Source organism: Anomalospiza imberbis, chromosome 25 (assembly GCF_031753505.1).
Source record: "Anomalospiza imberbis isolate Cuckoo-Finch-1a 21T00152 chromosome 25, ASM3175350v1, whole genome shotgun sequence".
Classification (NCBI taxonomy): Eukaryota; Metazoa; Chordata; class Aves; order Passeriformes; family Viduidae; genus Anomalospiza; species Anomalospiza imberbis.
In genome coordinates this window covers 4,623,797-4,640,324 of record NC_089705.1, presented here as the reverse complement: position 1 = coordinate 4,640,324, position 16,528 = coordinate 4,623,797, and the positions used below count along the sequence as shown (strand labels likewise).

The following is a 16,528-nucleotide window of genomic DNA, read 5'->3' as shown; positions in this document are numbered from 1 at the left end:
TGTCCTGGATGTTGGAACTCCAGAAAAAGAGAGAGGGAGATCAAATATTGGGAAAGCTCTGAGAGGGAGCTACAAAAGGCAGGAAATCCAGCGTTAAGTCAAACATTGGAACAGATTCAAAAGGAGCAGAAGGGAGGAGGAAAAGCTGCAGATAAGGATTGTCTCACACGGGGACGTGTTTACCTTATTAATTCCTGATCCTGCTCTCCTCCAGCAAGGTGCTCAGCACTGGGCAGGAACGAAACAAAAGCTGGGCACGGCTCCCAGAAAAGCTGGGAATCTTCCCCAGCAGGGATCTGTGGTCACACACAGGGGCCAGCACCCAAGTCCCGGTGGCACCGAGGGGACGTGGCCAAGGTGGCACAGCTGGGATGGCCCCGAGCGCGGAGCTGGGCTCCTCTCAGCTCCAATCTGCTGCACAGTCTAGACATGCCTGGGGTCACACCTTGCTCTGCAAAAGTCATCTCCACACGCTGATTCCTCTGTGGTTTCTGCATGGAAAATATTGCTGTCCCCGTTTTTTTAGCTTTTTCTTTTTTAGTTTTTTTTTTTTGTGTTTTTTTTTTTTTTTTTTTTTTGGTTTTTAATTTGTTTTGGGTTTTTTTTTTCTTTGTTTTTTGGGTTTTTTTTTGGGTTTTTTGGGGGGGTTTAGGGTTTTTTAGGGTTTTTTTGTTTGTTTTTCTTGTTGTTTTTTCTTTTTTTTTTTTTTTTTTTCCCCAGGTCCTGCATTTACCCAGAGAGCAGAGACTGGAGGATTAAAGGTGAGCATTTCAGGAGCTCCTCACAATTTACTCATGTCACCAAGTGCAGCAGCACTGACCCCTCTCAACCCCAGGGAGCATCAGACACGAAGGCTTCTTCCATCCCAGCTCCTTCCTCCTCCTCCAACCCATGCCTCAATCCTGCCCTTACAAAAATCCAGTTTTTCCACAAAATCCCAGCATGGTTTGGTTGGGAAGAGCTCAAGAATTATCCAGTCCCACCCCAGACATGACATGGGACACCTTCCACTGGAGCAGGGTGCTCAGAACTCCTTCCTTCCCCTCACAAGGGCAGCGTTGTTGCTGATTTACACTAAAAAATAAAAGACAGCAGCAACAGAGATTATCTGGGATCACCGAGAGGAATTTTTATGAGGGAGCAAAGCCTGGGTAATGATGATGTTGAAGGAGCAGGCACTTGCTCTGAATGGTCCCCCTGGTAATTCCTGCAGTGTCTCCACAAGTTTAAAACACGGGATTATTGCAGGGAAGTCTCTCAGAAGGAAGCAGATCCTTAACTTGCTTTGACATTGTCATTTTACAGCGCATTATTCCACGGGAGACCTGCAAAGCAATAAATCCTTCCTCTGCCAGGATGTGGGAGCCCTGTGAGAGGTGCCAGCCACCAGCTAAAGCAACAAATTGTTCAGCTAAATTCTCATTTCTGCCCCGAATTCCACCTTGTCCTCAATGACTCTTCAAGAAAACAAAAAAAAAAAGGAGCCACCTGCTTAAAGCCTACAGGAAGCTCTGAGATTTCATTCCCTGATAAACTCATGCTGGAGCTTTAATTTAACAGCAGCAGGGACAAGAAAGGTGCTTTTCAGTAACTTCCACTTCATGAAACTATCAGAGAAATAAAACTTTGTTTTTCCCCTTTTTCTCCTTTCCAAACTCATCCTTTCCAACCCAGCTTTGGCTCTTCCTGCCAAGAAAAGACATTGTGAAAAGGTGTTTGCAACGTCCTGTTTATTTAGGGAACTACTGAATAACTCCAGCAGGAGAACATAAAACAGGCCTGGCCTTATTATTTTGGGTGAATTCTTCAGAAAAATCCATTTTCAATGTGTTTGCTGTTGAGAGAATTGCTGGAATTCACCACAAGTGAAGAAATTGTTCTTTCTGAGGATCAAGTGGCACCTTCTCAGCAGCAAAGTGAGTCTGTCCAAACATTCCAGCACTCACCCAACAGCAATCTCCTTTGGAGATTCCCAGGAAAGGGAAAAAAAACTCATTTTAAATTCTACCTGCCCCTGTGCTCCCACCTTCAGGCAGCCAGGAATTCCCAGGTGGGTTTATCAAGTTCCCAGGTGGGTTTATCAAGTTCCCAGTGCTGTTTGGTTCCTCCTTAGACAAAAGATGCCTGACGCACTTTGGCCATTACAAAATGCTCATTAAAATCTCCACACTGTGCACAACTCCTGTGTCACACCCCAGACAAGGCACAGCCTGCCAAATCCCAAAAAACTTCCACCTGCCACTGGTAAAACATGGCAAGGAGGCAGAGAATCAGCCAAGGTCACAAAGATGGATCGGAGAAACTGTGGAGTCCAGAAAAAACCATAAATCTGAGGGGTTTCCAGGAAACCCCATAAACCTGAGGGGTGATTTCACCTCCAGAATGCCCCACAGATCCTGGGGAAGCACCTGGAACTCTCTGCTCCACCCAAAGCGGGGAGGAGGGGGTGGGATTTGTTAATTCAGGCAGTTTCACGCTGTCTGCTTGGTATCAATGGGTTTAGCTGGTGGAGTTGGCCACAGGAGGAGCAGAGATTTCACTGGCACAAATCCCAGGGCAGCCTCTGCCAGGAACAGCTGCTCCCTGTCTGGGAGAACCAGAACCATTCTCCTTCCCAAAGTCTTAGAGAACCAGCAATACAGGACTCAGAGCTGAGTGCCAGGAGCTGGGGACAAATCCAGCACGGCCAGGAACACCAGGAGAGATCCCTGGAGGAGCATCCTGGGGCTGATGGATCCTAAGGAGAATGGGACAAATCCAGCACAGCCAGGAACATCAAGAGAAGTCCTTGGGGAGGAGCATCCTGGGGCTGATGAATCCTAGGGGGAATTGAGCAAATCCAGCATGGCCAGGAACACCAGGAGAGGTCCCTGGGAGGAGCATCCTGGGGCTGGGATGGTCACAGGGAGAATGGGACAAATCTAGCACAGCCAGGAACACCAGGAGAGGGCTTTGGAGAGAAGCATCCTGGGGTTGATGGATCCTAGAGGGAATTGAGCAAATCCAGCATGGCTAGGAACACCAGGAACACCAGAAAGGGCCTTGGGGAGGAGCATCCTGGGGTTGGGATGGTCACAGGGAGAATGGGATAAATCCAGGATGTCCAGGAAAGGACCAGGCAGGATTTGGAGCAACCTGGCATAGTAGAAGATGTCCCTGCCCATGGCAGGGGGGTGAATGAGAAGAATTTTAAGTTCTCTCCCAGCCCAAAGCATTCCAGGATTCTCTGATTCTGTGAAGGGCTGAGAGTTTTGCAGGATACGTGTCAAGGCTGCCTCAGCGCTGCCTTATGTCTGAATTAATTACATCATCCTTAATGAGAACTGAAAATTATTAACTCTGAACAGCCCTGAGTGCCCCAGGGCTCTTCAGTGGAATCCCAGTGGGAAACCAGTGTTCCCAGGGATGTGGGGGGAAGAGGGCTGGATGGAGTGCCCAGACACGGTGCTGGGATGCTGCTGTGGCTCCAGAAGAGCAGCAGGATCTCCTCCAGGGCAGGAAAATGCGGGATCAGCTGAGAATTCCAAATTCCTGCAGTGCCTGCAGCACCTTCTCCTGGCTGGGAGCTGCCTGTGGCATCTCAGGGACGAGAGCCAGCAGCAGCTGATGGCCACCAGCTCCTCTGAGCACTGACCAGCCCTCACAGCTCATGGAAATGTTCCTTTTGCTCAGCCAACAGGTCAGATTTCCCTGGATCACAGCAAAATCAGCTCCCACGGAGACCCCACAATGTCCACCCATCAGTGGGGGGAGCACAGGAAAAAAGGAGCAGGTGCCACATTCCAGCAGGGTTTAATTTATCCAGGAATCACCCCCAGACATCACCCAGGAGCTGCAGCTGAGCTGTGGGAGTTTCCCCAGCTCCCCCAGTGCCTGCATTGCCCAGAACACAGCCCAGCCTCTCCAGGCTGTGATTTTCCCACATCCCAAACCCCTCACTGTCCACTTCCAGCCCTCACAGACAGGGCCTCGTGGCACTCATTTCCCCAGGTACCAAGACAGACAAAACCAGCCAGGATTTGCAGGTTTGGTTTCGTTCCAAGGGATAATTTCTGTTCTGTTTTTAAAATCTACATCTCCAAGGATTTCATCTGTACTCCTGAAAGCAGCTGATGACCACACAAAATGTTCATTTTACAGGAGATCCTGCTCTGCCCTTGGAATTCCTTGGAACAAATCCACCCTCACCCAAACCTGGTCTTTCTCCTCCAGTCAGTTTTTCTTTAGTTCAAACAAAAATTGTTATTTTATGGAGCCCCAGACAACTGCAAGTGAAGGTACAGCAGAGAGGGCAGCTATAAAAAAATGTTGTTAATATTTGAAGGACAATCCACTCAAAAAAAAATGGGAAAAAAAACCCCAGTTGTTCCAGTCGTCCATCAAACTGTGAGCAGCATCCTGCACCTGTGGGTACAGATCACCCTTCATTATGACAACTCTATCAAAGTGCACTCGAGTCATCTCATATTTGCTGTGTCACAGTTACATTATCAACAAGTACAAGCAGAAATGGATTTTTACAGCCAGGAGATTAAATTACACACCCTCCCCTCACTGCCTCTCTTATGAAAATCCCCGTTACAAACAGCAGGTGCGTTAGAACACAAATCAAGGCGGTGTTTTGTCTGGTCTGTTGACAAATATTACCCAAATATCATCCCCAAACCTCAGCGGGCAGCAGAGGGAGGTCACCTCCCTATCAAGGAAAAGCAGGCAGTGAATTGCACTGAAGTGAATTGCCACATTCATCCCCACTGAAATCGCAAGATTTCGTTTCCTTTCCCAAAAAAGAACTTTGTTTCCTTTCGGGATAGGAAACGAAATCTTGCGAAACAGAAAAGAAAGGCTCCCAAAGACTCTGGAAAGGAGGTAGCATGGAGTGAAATGTGATTGAGGAAAAAAAAAGGGAAATTGGGAAATGCAGTGACCACAAGAAAATGGTCTGGGAGCAAATGAGGTGCAGTGGAAAGGGGCAAAAAATGCCAAAACAAAGCTCAGAGATGCTCCAAAATCAGGGGGAAAATCAAGGGGGAAGAGAGAACACTGGAAGGAAGACAGAGATGAAATGGCATGGAGAATGAAAAAAAAAATTTCAAAAACCTCCACCCAAGCCAAAGCCAGCACAAGGCATGGCATGCCAGCAAGTGCAGGGCTATGGACCACAGCTTGCCACATTCATCCCCATTGAAATATTCCTGGGATCAGCCCTCCTGACCCTTTGTTATCTCACCCTCCCACATCTCATCTGGGGACTCAGCACTCCCACATTTACATGCAGCTTTTCAAGTCACTCCTCCCAAATCAGCTCCTTATCAGCTCCAGCGTGCCCTGCCCTCACTCACAGGTGGCCTTCCTGCTCCACAGCACTCCAGGAGCTCCTGGCCCTGCTGTCCAAGGATCCCAGAGCTGGACAAGCACTCCAGCTGTCCCTCACAGGGCTGACAATTTATATTTTTAATTCTCACTGAAGACAACCACCTAGATCCCAGCTGATTCCACCCAACCCACAAGAAGCCACTCCTGCGTTCACTCCTTCCTCAGAGGACAAAAACCCCAGAAATGCTCTTGGCTCCCTTCTCCCAGAGGCCCTGGGGTGGTCAATAACAATGAAAATATGCCTGCAGAGCTTTCAGCCTCAAAGCTTGATTTTCCAGGCGCTCTCCTGCCGTTCCTCTGTAATGGCATTTTTTAATGGCCCGGCCGAAGGAACCTAATCTTGCAATTACTCCATTTAATGCCATGTAATGGCTGAGCAGCTTCCTGGGATATGGGAAAGGAGAAGTGTGCTATAATTGCATTAAAGTGGGAAACAGGAGTAACTACTCACACTAAAAAGGATGAGGAATGAAAGGCAACATGGTGTGAATTGTAGAGAAAGGAAGGGGTTTATGACATGCAGCTGAAGGTCTGTCAGCTTTTGAGAGGCACCATTCCCCTCCTGTCCCTTTCACTTCCCATCAGGAGAATAAAGGAGGAAAAGGAGGGAGCTGGGAGCATAAAATCCACAGGGCTTGCAAAGGGAATAAATTGGGTTTGAGGACGGAGTGAGCAGGGCAAGGGCAAGGCACCTCCAGGGAGATTCTCCTGGTGCACGGCAGCATTCCCAGGAGAACCTGGCAGGACAAGGCTCTAAAGATGGGGAACACCTGCTGAGCAGCCCCAGTTCCCAGGACAGAGATCTCCCTGATCCCTGACTTCACAGCATGAAAAAGGAGACTGGGGAAATATCAAAGAAATGGGAATAAAGGTTATTGCTTGAAAAACCACCAGGGTGATCCTCAGCAGTGCAGGAGGGATGGCAGCGTGGGATGAATTCCTGAGGGGAAGGGCTCCTCACTCCAGCCTGCAAAAGCCAAAAGTCATGTCTCCCAGGCTCTGGAATTCAGGCACAATGGGGATCCAAGGAATTCTCAAGGAATGGAGTGAAAGGATTTTACCTTAACAGAAAAAAAAAAAAAAAAACCAACAAAAGGGGGAAGGACGTGTCCAGTGTGCTCCACGTCTTCCAAACCACGCACAATTCCATGGTTCTACTCCCCTTTGCTTTGCAGGAGGAAAAAATCACAAAACACACCACAAAACCAGCTGAGGCAGCAAGACTGGGCTGAAGGGAGCCACCTGAGCTACACAGGGACCTGCTGGGATTCAAACAGAGCTTCTGAGCTCAGCTCTACACACCTGAGAGCACCTGGCCCCGTAATAAATGCAAAAATTCACCCAAGTATCACCAGATTATAAAACAGAGTATTTTCTATTCACCTTGGGGCTTTTAAGGCCCCATTCCCGTGCTGAGACCTTTTTCTGCTACCCCAAATCGGAGGGAAGGGTCCAAGACATGAAGCTTTTAAAAGCTGGATTCACCCTGTTTAATTATTAGAACCAACAAAGAAAATGCTGAACCTTCTCCTGCTCCTGCAGGAATGGGAATCTTCCAGACATTTAAGCTTCTCCCTCCATCAGACTCCACACAGATCCTCCACACCTTCACATGTCTGATCCTTTCAGCTCAGCTCTCAAATGTCAACATTCATTTACCTCCTAATTAACATCATTACAAGCAGTGACATTTTTCTCATCTTCCCGCTTAGGTTTGTTTTTGGTTGTTGTTTTTGGTTTTTTGTTTTTTTTTTTTTGTGTGTCCTGATGGTTTCTGTCAAGAGGCTGTTTTCACTTCCAGCTTTTTAAAAAGTAACAGTAAAAACTTGTTATTTCCAATGAGGAGCTGCTGTGTATTCCAGGGATTGCTCCTGACAAGGAGGGGCTGGGAGCGCTGCTGGAAGCACTCTGGCAACAGCTTTACCTCAACTTTAATTGCAATTCATGGAGAGTCTTCTCCTCCTGTTAATTTTCCTGGCTTGCCTTTGACATTATTCCTCCTGGCATGGAATTTTCACCCACCTCGGCAAACTGGAGCCAATTCCATCCCTTCATCAACACTCATTACCTAATAGGGCAGTGGCCAAGGTCTGTGGCATTTTCATGGCATTTTGTGGCTGAATTTTGGGGCTTTTTTTTCCATTTTGCCTCCTTGGATACAATATTATCTGCTTAATACTAACTTTGCAAATTCTGCTTTTCACTACAAATCCAAACAGGTCCACAAGCAAAGTTTAGTTTTTGCCAGGTCTGGTGGCAAAATCTCTCCTTCCTGGTCAGCTCTGGGCAGTCTCAGGACACATCTGGACCCTCTGCCCTGATGAGATCAGGGCACTGAGAAGGTCCCAGCACAGCTACAGGCCTTGATCAGGTTCAGGCAGGAAAATGGACAAAATCCCCCTGAATCACCAATTCCAGGATGTCTTTATGAGTCTTCCCATGATTAAACAAATACCTGGAGCAGCCACAGCCACAGGAAAAGCTCTGCAGTGTCTTAATGTGTCCAAAGCCTGGTTTTCCTGGGCTTTGCTCCCCACAAATGATTTGACCGTAACAATCACTGTTCCACATGAAAATCCTCCAATAAAAGGGGAAACTGGAGCAATAAAGGTGCTTTATTCTGGTCTCTCTGGTGCAGAAACCCCATAAAAGTGGTGGTGGGTTAAACCCAACCCCGTGTTGGAGAAAGGATCGACCCCAGCAGTGCCCTGTGTTTATCCCAGCACTTCTATCCCAGATTTTCCTGGACCTAAATGACCTATTTTGATGGAGTATGTAGGTAATCCAGGGACATGAGCAAACACTGTGCTGAATTCAGATAAATGGCCTCAATTCAAAGTGAATTTTATAAATGACCCAGCCCAAGTGGGACAGCGCTGCCTTTATGTGCATTTTAACACAATGCACCCCTTAAGGCAATTGGGCTGAACAGCATCAATTCCACATTTAAATATAATTCCTGGGGAGGATCTGGAAAGAACACAGGAAAAAAAAAAAAAAGAGGCTAAATAAACTAAATCAGGGAAAGAGCAAAAGAGTTTTATTTGTAGCTCCTGAACTGTGGGAATTGGGGAGGCTGGAAAGTCTCTTAGGCTGAATTATTGAGATAATAAAGCACCTGCTGAAGGGACCTGTGACTGCTGGAATGAAATTATTTCATTGCCCCAGAATAATCACCAGGGCAGGTTCTCTTTGGAGAGCAAAGGAAACAAGGGAAGGAAGAGATAAATGGAATGCAAATCACCCTCTCCACTCAAAGGGAAAGCAGGGACATGAAAGGAATGAGGCTGGTGGGACAAACGGAGTTTATTTACCAGGCTGAGGTCACTGGAAAACAACTGGAGTAAACACAGCAGGGCAAGTGGGAAGCCAGTTCTGTCCAGGCTGGATTTTGCCATGAGCCTGACAAGTCCTCAGCCCCTCTCTGCCAGGATTAACCAGCCCAGCAATTACACAAGTCCTAATTGTGCTGGAATTACACAATTCCAGAGTTATCCGTGTGTAACTCAGGGATGACTCCTGACTTCCAAGGCTTCTGCTCCCCCATCTTTACCTTTCAGAGGGACAAGATCCACAGAGCAGGGGCTGTTTCATAATTTAGAACTTATGCAATCAGCTACATATGAATATTTAACACTACTGGGAACTTCAATAAATCACCTTGTACTTGGAATGAGTGGTCAAAATTTCAATTTGTTTTATTCATAGTCCTGTCCTCAGTCACAAGAATTCTGACAGGGACAGCCAAGCTCACCTCTGCCTGGGAACAACTGATTTCACCTTCTGGAAACAACCAAACAAACCACTGGGAATTTCTTTTCTTCCCAGACAAACCTGCAGAATGTTATTGCATTCCCATCTGCTAAAGCGTAATTAATGAAGGCTTTTAAACCCGCAGAACCTTTCAAATTAATGAAAAGTCCACCCAAATAAATTAGCCACGGAGTCCAAGGGCTGTGGATTTAAATAACAGTGGTTCTCCTGACAGGAACCAAGGAACAGCTGTCACAGACAATTATTTTTAGGGCTGCTACTAAACCATTTTCCCATTATCAGCTGCCACCTCGCAGCGGCGAGCGGCGGCTCCACATTTTATCATGACAAAAAATCTGAGGGTTCCGCTTCCCTCCTTGGGTGTTACGGGTTTGTAAAACATTGGGTGAGAAATGGAGCCAAAATCCTGGCGCTGGAGCAGGGGGGCCCTGGGTGAAGGGATGTGATGTCACCACGACATCACCACCATCCCTGTGACATCATCACAGCTATGACATCGTCACATCCCTCCAGCCAGCAGGGTTACAGGAAGAGGATGTGGCTCCTTCTGGTGGGCTTGGGAGACCACGTGTCACCACAGCACAGGGATGTCACCAGGGCACATCCCAAAATTCTGTCCATGGAGCGCTCCCGACTCAAACCAAACTGCTCCATCACCACGGCCGTGACATCACCGTGGTTATGACATCAGCACATCCCGCCAGCCAAAAGGGTTACAGGGACCACGCCTGGCTCCTCCTGATTTGCTCAGGGGACCACATGTCACCATGGCATATCCCAAAATTCCATCCATGGAACTCCCTCAACTCATCCAAGGCCTACCCCACCGCCATGGTGATGACATCAGCACACCCCTCCAGCCCACACAGTTACAGGCACCAGGCCTCAGTTTTGGGACCCTCATGTCCCAAAGGCCCAGTGATGTCACCACGGCACATCCCAAAATTCCATCCATGGAACTCCCCCAAATCATCCAAGTTCTGCTCTGCCCCCACGGCGACGACACCAGCACCCACAGAGTTACAGGGAGCAGGCCTGGCCCGTCCTGCTCGGCTTTGGGACCCTCATGTCACCACTGCACAGTGATGTCACCCAAAATTCCATCCATGAACTCCCCCAACTCATCCAAGATCTGCTCTTCCCCCACGGCGATGACACCAGCACCCACAGAGTTACAGGGAGCAGGCCTGGCCTGTCCTGCTTGGCTTTGGGACCCTCATGTCACCACTGCACAGTGATGTCACCCAAAATTCCATCCATGGAACTCCCCCAACTCATCCAAGATCTGCTCTGCCCCCACGGCGACGACACCAGCACCCACAGAGTTACAGGGAGCAGGCCTGGCCCGTCCTGCTTGGCTTTGGGACCCTCATGTCACCACTGCACAGTGATGTCACCCAAAATTCCATCCATGGAACTCCCCCAACTCATCCAAGATCTGCTCTGCCCCCACGGCGACGACACCAGCACCCACAGAGTTACAGGGAGCAGGCCTGGCCCGTCCTGCTCACTTTGGGACCCTCATGTCCCCAGGGCCCAGAGCCGTCACCGCCGCCCAGCCCAACGTTCCATCCACGGGAGCTCTCCCACGTCAACCCAAACCCACTCCACCATGCCCGCTATGATGTCAGCACGCCCCTCCAGCCAATAGCGTTGCAGGGAGCCGGCCTGGCCCGTCCTGACTGGCCGCTGGAGGCTGACGTCACAGCGCCGCGGTGACGCTGGCGCGGTGGCCTGGCCCGTTGTTGCCGCGCTGTGGCTCAGTGCGCTGCGGCAGCCGGTGCTGAGGGGCAGCACAGCCTGGTGTTCCTCTGCAGAGGAACTCCAGGCAGCCGGGCAGCAGCAGCAGGAGCGGCCCAGCCCGGCCGGCCCCGCACGGCCATGGCCCGGCCAGTGCGCTCGCGCCGGGGGCCCAGCACCGCGATGCTCTTCCGCATCACCATCCAAAGGCCCCGCCGCGTGCTCCGGAGGTCCATGAAGGCACGCTCCAGGCTCCGGGCCAGGAGGGGAAGGCGAATCGGGAAGAGCGTCCGCTTCAGGTCCTCCAGGCGCGCACTGCCGCCCTTCTTCCTCTTCATGGAGAGGCACCGCCAGCGGCTCCAGAGGACCTACCCCAACCTTACCGTGGTGCAGACGGCCAAGAGGCTGGGCAAGATGTGGCAGAGGCTGCCCGAAGAAGACAAGGAGATGTACAAGGAGGCGGCTGAGCGCCTGAAGGGCAGGAGGGTCCACCGCCGCAGGCCCAGGAGCCAGAGCAGGCCGAGGATGTCCAGCCGGAGGAGGACCATGAAGAACCTCATGATCTCCTTCACCACCAAGGCGTCCAGCCTGCGGAATTTCCTCCTGTCCTACCTGTGACTGCAGTTCCTGCCTGTGACTGCAGCTCCTACCTGAGATGGCTGTTCCTACCTGAGATTGCACTTCCTTGGAAAGTCCCAATAAATTCTCAGTTGTTATTGCAGCAAACCCTGGCCCGCTGTGGTGTCTTTGGGCAGGGCAGGAATTTGGGTTTAGCAGAGCTGGCGCTGTCGTGGGTGGCAGGGAGGCTGGCGCGGGGTGGGGATGGATGTTCCTGCACATCCACAAGGAGAAGAGCGATGACTTCTCCAAACCAGGAGTTAAAATAGGCTCCTTCTGCAAAGGAGGGATTTTGGTCCTCCAACAGCAGGTCCTGGAGCTGGGGAGGAGGCACAGTGAATGCAGATGGGGAAGCAGGAGGATGCAGGGAACACAGAAACATGGTTTTTCCTGGGAAAAAGCCTTGGGAAGGTGCACAAACGCAGAGACCAAACCCGCACAGCTTCCTGACCCTGCTGGAGGAGCCTCAGAGAGGTTTCTCCTCTTGACCACAGCCTTTGTCCAGGTTCCTTTAGGGATGGTCACAGCTCGTTCCCACGCAAGGTCACATCCCAGAGTCCCAGGTCAATGCCACATTTTCCTCAAGCTCCAAAAGTCTCCAGCAAACAACTGCTGAGGTGTTCCTGTTCCTCATTCCACACAACTCCCAAGGAGTTTCTGTCCCTTATTCCACACAACTTCTGAGGTGTTCCTGTCCATTATTCCACACACAGGATTTTGTCAGGTCTTTGCACACCTGTACCAGCAGGACACAAAGGCCACGGCCAGCAGCTCTCCCTGCTGGGAAACCTAAAATCCCGGGATATGGCCCAGGTACAAAAGCTGGAGATATTAAGGGAAAACTGCAAGGCTGCCATGAGCTGGTAGCAGAGTGTTGAAGTGAGCAGGGACAAGAAATTTCACTTTAATGGTTCTCCTGCCTGCACGGCCACTGAGAGCCTGACAGGATCCATCAATTAAAATCTATTCCCAGCTGCAGGAGTCGTGGCTCCAGCAGAAGGAGCAGCTATTTTTGGCACGTTACAAATATGAAGTGGTCAGAAAGGCCCCAGATATCACCCAGCCAATTATGCTTTCCACGGAATCTTTGTGTTCCCCAATCCCTCAGCCTGCAAGCTCCATAAACAAGTGGCACTCAGGCAAAATCAGGCCCGGGGAAGTTGGAACATGGGTTCCACTCAATTGAACCCATTACACAGGACTGGTCCTGGGGAATGGCTCCAAATTCCTGCAGCTCTGCCTGCAAATATCCATTTTTTACAAGCACATCCCAATAAACTCCCAGTCTGGCCATTCCCACCAGTCTCTTCAGCTGAAACGCCACCTGAGAGGCTGAGGGACAACTCTGCCAGCTCTGAACACACAATAAAATTCCAGTTATCTGCAGCAGGAAATCTTCTAGTGACAGGAAAACAGGAAGAGATGGGAAACAGTGCACTGGAAATTGGTCGTTATCCACCTGGATGTGTTTCCCACTAATGGTGTGGAGACTAGAGATGGAAATAACTGTGAGAGCAAAGCATTAACAAGGAGAAATAACAGTTTGGGAGATGCCTTCCAGCAGCAGAGAGGAAACAATGATCCTGGAAGAGCTGCAGGCAGCTGATGGAGGAGGGGGGTAAGTGATAAACATGGATATTATGGGGGGGACGGATCTCGGGGGCCTGGGGTGGGTTCCTTCCTCTGCTTTCCACACTGTAGTTAAAACCTGCAATAAACCAACTGTAGAAAATGGTTTCTCTCAGTACTGGCACAATTTTGGCTTGTTGGGAGCCTCAGCATCTTTTTTATGTGCTCAGAATTAGCGTTAATGGCATTGTTACAGACCCAGGAATGTCATTTTCATCATAATGCTGCCTGTCTTGTCACTGCTCTGGAAAAAAGGATTTTAAAACACCTTGGAAATTGCCTGGACAACCTTCCCTTCAGGCCAGCTACATGGATTCACCTGAGAGATGTCCAGGATGGCATTTGCTGTCCCTGCCCTCTCCATGTGGGGCTTCAAAGGGGATGAGCTTCAGAGCAGAAGGGAAAAGGCAGGAGTGACAGATTTTTATCCAAAGCCCTCTGAAATCCACTTCCCTGTGCCTGACTAGCGGCACAACCACACATCTGCCATCACAGGTGTCGGATCACAGGTGCGAGACACACCTTTGGGACTTCAAAGTTTGGGTAAACAACCCAAAATTTCCTGTACTCCCCTGCACCCAAACTAAAAAAATCCAATTATTGAGCACAAAACCACTACGATGTGGCTGCTGCACTCGTGGTCCCATTGAGAACACAAGAGCTGTGCCTCTGCAGAGATCTCCTCTTGTTCTGAGGGAACAATGGCACTTCAGCCCCCCTCCCTCAGCCAGCTCCACTCTCCTCATGCCAGCAATTTTCATTTTTGTGTGCACGAGATGCTCTTGTGCGGCAGCAATAGCAGGGGAAGCACTGGAGCACTTGTGAACAGCAGATTTATTTCATGAATTTCTCTGCAGCAACGCTCCCACACGAGGCCTTGTCTGTGTTCATGGATACACCTGAGAGTATCCCACAGCTTGGCACCAAAACAAAAGCCCAAAACCAAGCCCTGCAATTCTTTCTGGAGGCTGCAGTGAGGATCTGAGCCTTTGACGGGACAGCTTTGGGGTCGAGGCTGTGTCAGTGTCCCCAGAGGGTGATAAGAGTCACCCCAGTGACTCCCAACAATGAAGGGACCTGAGAGTATCCCACCTGAGAGTATCCCACAGCTTGGCACCAAAACAAAAGCCCAAAACCAAGCCCTGCAATTCTTTCTGGAGGCTGCAGTGAGGATCTGAGCCTTTGAAGGGACAGCTTTGGGGTCGAGGCTGTGTCAATGTCCCCAGAGGGTGATAAGAGTCACCCCAGTGACTCCCAACAGCAAGAAGGGGTTAGAGGGGGAACCTCTTCTCTCTCCTCACTCGTGGCCACCCAAAAAGGTTTTTGGGACCAATCCACAGCAGCCAAACCTGGCAGAAGCCTGCCCTAAACCCCCACTTAGGAACAGATTAATTCTGGATGCCGGGGAGGCTTTGCAGGCTCCTTGTCACGCGTTAACTGAGATGTTACAACTTCAACACCCTTGGAAAAATCAGAGCCTGGAAGAGTTCTCTGCTCATTAACTGCCTGCCAAAGGATCCTCCTGCTCTCAAGAATCAATAACCTGCTTCTGTTCACAGCTTGATTTTAACGGGACCAAAAAGCCACCAGAGCTGAGAGCAACCAGGACCGCGGCGAGGGGAACAACAGCTCGGCTCTTTGAAGCCCATGTTGCAGGCAGGAAGGCACAGATTGAGCATCCCCGAGCTCATCCCCATCTGCACAGCTCGGGCTGCAGAGGCAGCACACCCTGCCCTGCTTGTTAGCTTTGATTTACATCACAGATCACCGCAGGAACGAGCTCCTGGCACAGCCCAGCCCACGCCAGGGATGCTCCCAACGCGATTTTCCAGCTCTCCCACGCCCAGGGGCAGCACAGATGATGCTCCCTGCCCTGCAGTCCTTGGGGACAGGGAGTCCCCAGTCCCGGCTGGAGATGAGACAATGGAACGGGTCTTCTAAATCGTGCCACCCCCACTGAACTCCAAACCCATCTGTTTCTTTTAGTTTCCCAAAAAAAAAAAAAAAAAAAAAAAAAAAAAAAAAAAAAAGCAGCAGCTGAATTATCAGAAGTGCAATTGGAGCAGCAGCTTGCCAGACCCAGTTTTGGCTTTCCCAGAATTTATCATTTACATTGATAAAATATGGGTTTGCTTGTGAACTTCCTCATTCCACTTAAAGCCACAACATTCCAGTTCCATCAGGCAGGGATGGGAGCTGCAGCTCTCATGGAGAGGGTGTCAAACACCCCAGACTGTGTCAAACACCCCAGATTAAGAACATCCACATTATGGCTGGAGTTGGAATTAAATTATCTTTAAGACCCCTTCCAACCCAAACCATTCTAGGGTTAAAAAAGTATTAATTTATTTTCTACGTGAAAAATAAATCTGTCAGCAGATAATCCCAAAAGAGACCCAAACCACCAGGTAAAGTGGGATTAATTATGTTTAAGAAATTGCTTGATTTGACAAAGTTCATTTTTCTATCCCTTTCCCATCAGCTGCACAGTCCCAGTGGCTGCTGAGGAAGTTGGATGTGACTGAGATTGGGATGGCAAAGCTGTCATCTTAAAACTGGTGATGAATTGATTTGGACAATCCACGTTCCTGGCTACACCACGGGGGTGAAGATGTGATTCCTCTTCTGGGCACTATGGAATCATGGAATATTCTGGAAAGGACACACAGGGATCATCAAAGTCCAACTCCTAGCCCCACATACACACCTCAATGAAATGAATGAAGGATTTGCCTTTACAAACCAACTGTGGGTCTGCTGATAAATCAAGATAGGTACAGAGAGATGAAAGAAACAGTGGGAAGAACCATTAATTCCATAGGGATTTCACTGACTGACACAAGGAAAATAAAAAAAAAAAGGGGGGAATACACATGAGAAGGGAGTCTGTGTTAGGTGATTTGGGAAGTCTGTACCCCTCAAGTGCCTCAGCCAGTGAGGAAAGAGAAGAGAGGGAAATGCAGCAGGGAAATTGGGATTAAAAGGAGGCTGCATCCTCTAAAAATCTGGAAGATCCCATGGGGAATGCCCCATGGCCTCTCCCTTTTTTCCAATAAAGTTCCAGGACTCCTCTGTCTACTTTTTAGAGACAAACCTCTGGTGTTTGTGGATGAATCTTCCTGGCACCAACAACCCCACCCTGTTCCTGGGACTGTGTGAAGAGAAGAACACACCCCCCAATCAGTCCCTGCAAGGTTTTTACGGCCAGGGGTGACCAAACCTGCCGGGCTGACCCCGATCCTGGAGGAATCGCTGCAGAGCTCCCTGCCTGCCTCAATCCCAGTGCTGGGTGAGAGGCAGCCCTGCCTCCCAGACACACCAAACTCATCACTCTGCTCTCCAGAGCAGCTTCAGCAGCTGGCCAAAGCCCTGGCAGGGCTGAGCATCACAA

The 16,528-nt window shown here is 49.7% G+C and overlaps 2 protein-coding genes and 1 long non-coding RNA gene across 6 annotated transcripts in view; 2 read left to right on the top strand and 1 right to left on the bottom strand.

Annotated features, from left to right (window-relative positions):
• CSMD2 (CUB and Sushi multiple domains 2) overlaps nucleotides 1-16,528 on the bottom strand; it is a 287,236-nt gene that overhangs the window by 147,251 nt on the left and 123,457 nt on the right. The window lies entirely within an intron of this gene.
• LOC137462345 (uncharacterized) lies at nucleotides 4,188-9,183 on the top strand. Its single transcript, XR_010993672.1, has 2 exons — nucleotides 4,188-4,591; nucleotides 7,657-9,183. It is a non-coding gene; the product is annotated as an uncharacterized lncRNA (long non-coding RNA).
• On the top strand, nucleotides 10,941-11,616 carry LOC137462343 (transcription factor SOX-17-like). Its single transcript, XM_068172585.1, has one exon. The coding sequence runs from the start codon at nucleotides 11,032-11,034 to the stop codon at nucleotides 11,506-11,508; it is 477 nt and encodes a 158-aa protein (XP_068028686.1). The 5' UTR covers nucleotides 10,941-11,031; the 3' UTR covers nucleotides 11,509-11,616.